Raw genomic sequence first — 5,983 nt, 5'->3', positions numbered from 1 at the left:
CCCAGCTACTCCGGAGGCTGAGGCAGGAGAATAGCGTGAACCCGGGAGGCGGAGCTTGCAGTGAGCTGAGATCCGGTCACTGCACTCCAGCCTGGGCGACAGAGCAAGACTCCGTCTCAAAAAAAAAAAAAAAAAGATTTTCATCAAAACAACAGTTAAGTCAATGGTAACCATAAGAATAAGTCAACACAGGCCAGGCATGGTGGCTCACACCTGTAATCCCAGTAGTTTGCAGGGCCAAGGCAGGAGGATCACTTGAGGCAAGGAGTTCAAGACCAGCCTGGCCAACATGGTGAAACCCCATCTCTACTAAAAATACAAAAATTAGCCAGCGTGGTGGCGAATGCCTGTAATCACAGCTATCCGGGAGGCTGAAGCAGGAGAACTGCTTGAATGTGAGAGGCAGAGAGGTTGCAATGAGCCAAGATCACGCCACTGCACTCCAGCCTGAGTGAGAGTGAGACTCCATCTCAAAAAAGAAAAAAGAGTAAGTCAACATAATCCAATAGAATTTACATCACATGCTAGATTTAAGGTGAAAACTTTGTCCTGATAGCTACCACTGATGGGGCAAAAGCTTAGTCTGAGACGGGAAAGCTTTGGAGTAGTTCTCTCAGGGGTCCCAGAGACCCCTGAGAGGAACCACTAATGTCAAAAGGCAGGCCCACTCCATAAACAGCATGCCTGGGTTACTCCAGAGCAGCTGCCAGACACAGACCACAGACCGTCCTAAGAGCCTGCCTGTCACTGCTGTTTTATAATATACTGCTCTTTGCTCTAGTCCCTGTGAAATCAGGGAAAATGACACTTTTAAAGGAAAACAACGAAAAGGTGTATACATACACGCATGCCCATAAAAAAAGAAATCCCTATCCTGGCCCATTTCATTTCAGAGAGGGCAGGACTAATTCTTTGTTGAAAGGATCTGTCCACAGCTCAGAGGATGACAATGTTTCATAGGCTGGGTTTAGTATGTCTAAGTGTGACAAGAATGATATCCTCCTGGGAAAGGAGACTCTGACTGTGTAAGCAATCATTTCCCCATTTCTGAATGTCAACAGAATTAAGAATCTGCAATCTTCCTCCAGATAACCCACCCTTCCTCCATATGAAAAAGGCTGACAAGATGGATTCCCCACGACAAAAGGATTCCATGATTATTGGAACAAGGTTTCAACAATGGTATTATGCATGGGTGATATCTCTTTGAAAATATATTTTCCTTCCAACATGTAACATACATAAACATATATCATATTTATAGAGTGTTAATATAAACATATGACTTCAACTGCCCTGACATGAATTTACCTGAACTGGATTGACAAATTTTCCTTCAATCTTCATGATGCTAGAAGTTCCCAGGTCATCTGGGCTAAGAGAAAAAGTCAATTCCGATTCTCTCTCTATAGGGATCTTCTCCAGTTTAAACTGAATGGTGGTGTTGTTCAGGATGTGAAAAGCTGGCATAAAAGAGACGAAATGATAGATTGTAAACCTTAACATTTACTTCATTACTGCTGATTAAACATAGAGCATACAAAATACAGCCCATGAGTTACTCTCAGACCAGGAGGGCGGGTTAGCCTGGCACCTGGGATCTATGATTGAGAGCAAACCTTAACAGCTATCCCGAGGCCAAAATTCACAGCAAGATGAGGTATGAGATATATTTACACAAAAAAAGAAACAATATTTTTTATCATATGCTCCATTTGGTAGCTTCAAAACACGACGTGGTGAACATTAATCCAGTCCAGAGACTATATTATGCTTCTCTGAGTCACCCAAGCTGGCATTTTCCAAACCAAATTATTCATCCTTCCCTACCTTTCAGACACAGATGTATCCCTCTTATTAGGCCTAAATCAGAATCTAGGACAACACAAAGTTCTAAGTAAACAACTTCTATCCAAGCAGAGGAAGCAATCTTTCGACAAGTATAAAAACATATCAGGCCGGGCGCGGTGGCTCAAGCCTGTAATCCCAGCACTTTGGGAGGCCGAGACGGGCGGATCACGAGGTCAGGAGATCGAGACCATCCTGGCTAACACTGTGAAACCCCGTCTCTACTAAAAAATACAAAAATCTAGCTGGGCGAGGTGGCGGGCACCTGTAGTCCCAGCTACTCAGGAGGCTGAGGCAGGAGAATGGTGTAAACCCGGGAGGTGGAGCTTGCAGTGAGCTGAGATCCAGCCAATGCACTCTAGCCCGGGCGACAGAGTGAGACTCCGTCTAAAAAAAAAAAAAAAAAAACATATCAGTGAATTAACATGTGATGACCACAGAAGGCTAAGTTCTCAAAGGCATTAATTGTGTCACAATAAAGCCATGCTCTAGGGCTTAACAGATCTCTGTGTGCCAAAACCAACAGATTGGACTGTTTGGTTTTATCTGATCAGATCCAGAATACAAACATAAGCTTTTATTCTTAGAACCCTGGACCAACCCATTATAGAACAAGATGACAGAATATTAAAGAAGATAATATCCACAAACTATTTACATCAACCCCTTGAGGTATCTTGGGCTAAAATATTTAACTAAGAAGGATCTACGGCTTGGAAACAGAATATCAGATATATCTGACCAAATTAAACAATACTTTAACAACATCCATCCACTGAAGTGTCTCTGTAAATGAGTACTCATCCAATTTCAAACTGGAACACTTTAAAAAAATAAATTCCTGCCCAGGCACGGTGGCTCACACCTGTAATCCCAACACTTTGGAAGCCAAGGCAGGCAGATCACCTGAGGTCATGAGTTCGAGACCAACCTGGCCAACATGGTGAAACCCTGTCTCTACTAAAAATACAAAAATTAGCCGGGCATAGTGGCGGACACGTAATCCCAGCTATTTGGGAGGCTTAGCCAGGAGAATCACTTGAACCTGGGAGGTAGAGGTTGCAATGAGCTGAGACTGCACCATTGCACTCCAGCCTGGGCAACAAGAGCAAAACTCCATCTCAAAAAACCAAAAAAATAAAAATAAAAGTAAGTAAATTCCTGTTTTGCCAAATATGATATTAAATGGAAAAGGGTGAAAACATGCCAACTTACTACAAGGCATTCTATTAAAACTCTTTTTGATTTCTTAAGCATTAACTGAGGATTATTCTAAAAGAAAAGGATTTTGTTGTTGCTGTTTTAAACAAAGGACTCCGTGAGATGGGTTTTCAATCATTAAACAAAATGGAACAAAAGACATGCTCCTCACCTTGACCTCTATGCAAAGATTCAAAGAAATCATGTCGTGTGAAATGAGCTTCCTCCTGACTGTTGGCACTGCCAGACCCGGAAGGTGGGCAAAACGTCCGGCTTCCTTCAGACCCAACAGTTTCTCTACCTGCCAACTGAGTGCAATTCAAAGAATACAGTTTAATGTCCTTGATTTCCACCTGCAGACGGTCACTTCTGGATTCATCATCTCCCGCCACAAAATTCTGGATGAATATCTGTCCCAAGTGTCCCACCAACAACTCAGGACTCCCTGGCTTCCGAGGGATAGAAACAACTGGTGATTCAATGTTTATGTTCAAGATTAGCTTTACAGTGTCCGAAGGAGACGAAGCTAGGTCAAACCCATATATTTCATTTTCCTCTAAGATAAAGGGTTCCCGAGTCTTCCTTGGAGTTTCAAAGAGCGATACCATCTCGCTATACTCGGCAGTCTTGGTAGCTAGCACTGTGGTGACTTTGCTGGCCGCACTTTTCAGCATACTTCGAAAATTTTCTTCCAGTTCATCCATGGATAACGTCAACTCCTTCAAAAACTTAGCAGAGTGGTTATAATGTAAAGACGCCATCTTCAGGTTGAGAAAACACTCCTGTTTAGATTTCTCAACAAACGTGAAACTCAAAGCTTCAGTGAGGGCTGCATCTTCCATTCTGACAAACACAGAGTCAAAGTAGCCAATATCACTGATGATATTTTCATAGCCTACAGAATTCCCAATGCTGACAACATACTGGTTTTTAACATTATCTTGTGTCAAATCCATAAGCTGTAAACAGCCGAGAGAACCATTCATGTCAAATGTGCTACCCATTGAGACATTAACTTTGGTGCCACCTATACTTGCAGTTGCAATTTTTCTGCCATATTTCTCTCCATTTGCCATGCCCACTGTCCGAAGAAGCAGTAAATTAAGCCTATGGATTTCCACTGCAACCTCCGTGTTTTGTTCATAGGTAGACTGGTAAGTTCCTTGTTCTCTGAAGCTTCTTTCAAAATCAGTCATTAAAGGTTGAGGACTTAAATCATCTTTTTCCTTGGGAAAGGATTTTTGAAGAAAACCGATTAGCTCCACGATCGTCTCGGGATTGAGGATAATATCTAAATTATTCACCTGCAGGGAAATCACCTGAAGAGTACTGTCTAAATTCATTGATGGGCACTCTGAACTCACAAACTGATATTCCAATTTAATAAGGGACTCTTGCTCTTTGGTGAGAATTTTGTCAAGTGAAACACTAGTAGCTGATCGGTTGTTCAGCGCAGCTCCATCAGTTAAGTGGGCCGCATTCGGTCCAGAGACAGGAGACTGGGCCCTGCTATCCCGAAGGCTTCCTGTTGGAATATCAAAGCTCAAGTTCTTATGGGAAGCCATCAAAAGGTCAAAATCAGCACCATATGTCTGCATGGTATCCACCAGGAGCAAACCATGAACAGTTAGGGAGACTTCAGCATCATAAGGCCTCTTCACAAAGTGAGCATTGGTACCAAACACCTTGAGCACAGAAATGTACCGGCCATTGCTCTCAACACCAAGCTGCATACAGTTCACTTTAAATTCCGCCAGGAGGAGCTGCGACTCCACCAGAACCTCACGGGTATGCTGCTCCAGCATCACAATGCTCTGGGTTAAATTCATTACGGAGTCTTGCAAACTTCCCCGCTGCTCCTCCTGGGGAAAAATCTTTTCTCTAATCTGAGTGTCAGAAGTTTTCATTTCTGGGGTGGTGAGGAGAGCAAAGCAATTCTTTAGTGCAGATATTTTATCTTCATTAATGTGGATTTTTAAGTCTGGTAAGTTGCCTGACAGCACGGCTCCTGGATATTTGGGATCTGAAGTATAAATCAATCGACGCTCTAACTGTAGGTGGACGTCGAACTTCTCTACCACATGGGTTGGTCCCACGTCAATATCCTGGACGTGCTTCCAATTGTCTTTCACTCGTCCAACCATGATCTGGAGGTCCATAAATGACAGCGAGTACCTCTCATACATCTTTGTGCTCATTAAATGTGCTTGAAGCTGTTCTTCACTGAATTCAACTCCAGAAAAGGGAGGCGTTTTCTCTCCATTGCTGCTGTTTGACTCAGGAGGTGGGGTGTTAGGAGGTGTGGCCAGGGGGGTCTTATATTCATCATCACTAAACTGGGTCTCTTCAGATGCAGACCCATCCCTACTTTTCCTCCTGGAGTTATCTGCAGATAAAAAAGAGAAGATTCAAATATATGCCCGCTATTTCCCTCCTCTTTCCCTTAATGTAATAATTATGAAAGGCAGAGAATCAACCAACCCGTTTAAGAAAACTGAGGACAACTCTAAGCATAATATCTGTGTTTACCATTTTCTAAGTGTGAACTTACCTATTAATTTGGAAATCAGAACACAAATATAAAAAAGTATGGACGTTTGAAAAGCTGGAGGCCCCCTGACATGAGCGCCACCTGCTGGCCCAATGCTTCCTCCTCGCTTCTCGCCTGACTTGCATGGGCATGGGCTGCTTTCACTAACCCTTTCTTAAGTCACTCTCCAGAGTCTTTTCTTTCTTTTCCTTTTTCTGTGTGGTCAATTGTTTCCCCCACTGGAATGTTCTTTTTTTTCAGATGAAGTCTCACTCTGTCGCCCAGGCTGGAGAGCAATAGCACAATCTCGGCTCACTGCAACCTCTGCCTCCCAGGTTTAAGCGATTCTATTGTCTCAGCCTCTCAAGGAACTGGGATTACAGGTGTGCACCACCATGCCCAGCT

At 43.2% G+C, this 5,983-nt stretch overlaps 1 protein-coding gene across 2 annotated transcripts in view; it reads right to left on the bottom strand.

Annotated features, from left to right (window-relative positions):
* Window positions 1-5,983, bottom strand: part of VPS13D (vacuolar protein sorting 13 homolog D (S. cerevisiae)) — a 281,733-nt gene that overhangs the window by 233,663 nt on the left and 42,087 nt on the right. For both annotated transcript variants that reach the window (XM_011962545.1, XM_011962546.1), the window contains exons 18-19: window positions 3,221-5,434; window positions 1,312-1,463 (exon numbers count right to left, since the gene is read on the bottom strand). In XM_011962545.1, the coding sequence (XP_011817935.1) occupies window positions 1,312-1,463; window positions 3,221-5,434 (2,366 nt within the window). The remainder of the gene's footprint in view (window positions 1-1,311; window positions 1,464-3,220; window positions 5,435-5,983) is intronic.

This window comes from Colobus angolensis, unplaced genomic scaffold, assembly GCF_000951035.1.
Source record: "Colobus angolensis palliatus isolate OR3802 unplaced genomic scaffold, Cang.pa_1.0 Scaffold596, whole genome shotgun sequence".
In the NCBI taxonomy this organism is placed as follows: Eukaryota; Metazoa; Chordata; class Mammalia; order Primates; family Cercopithecidae; genus Colobus; species Colobus angolensis.
This window is presented reverse-complemented; position numbering and strand designations above follow the sequence as displayed.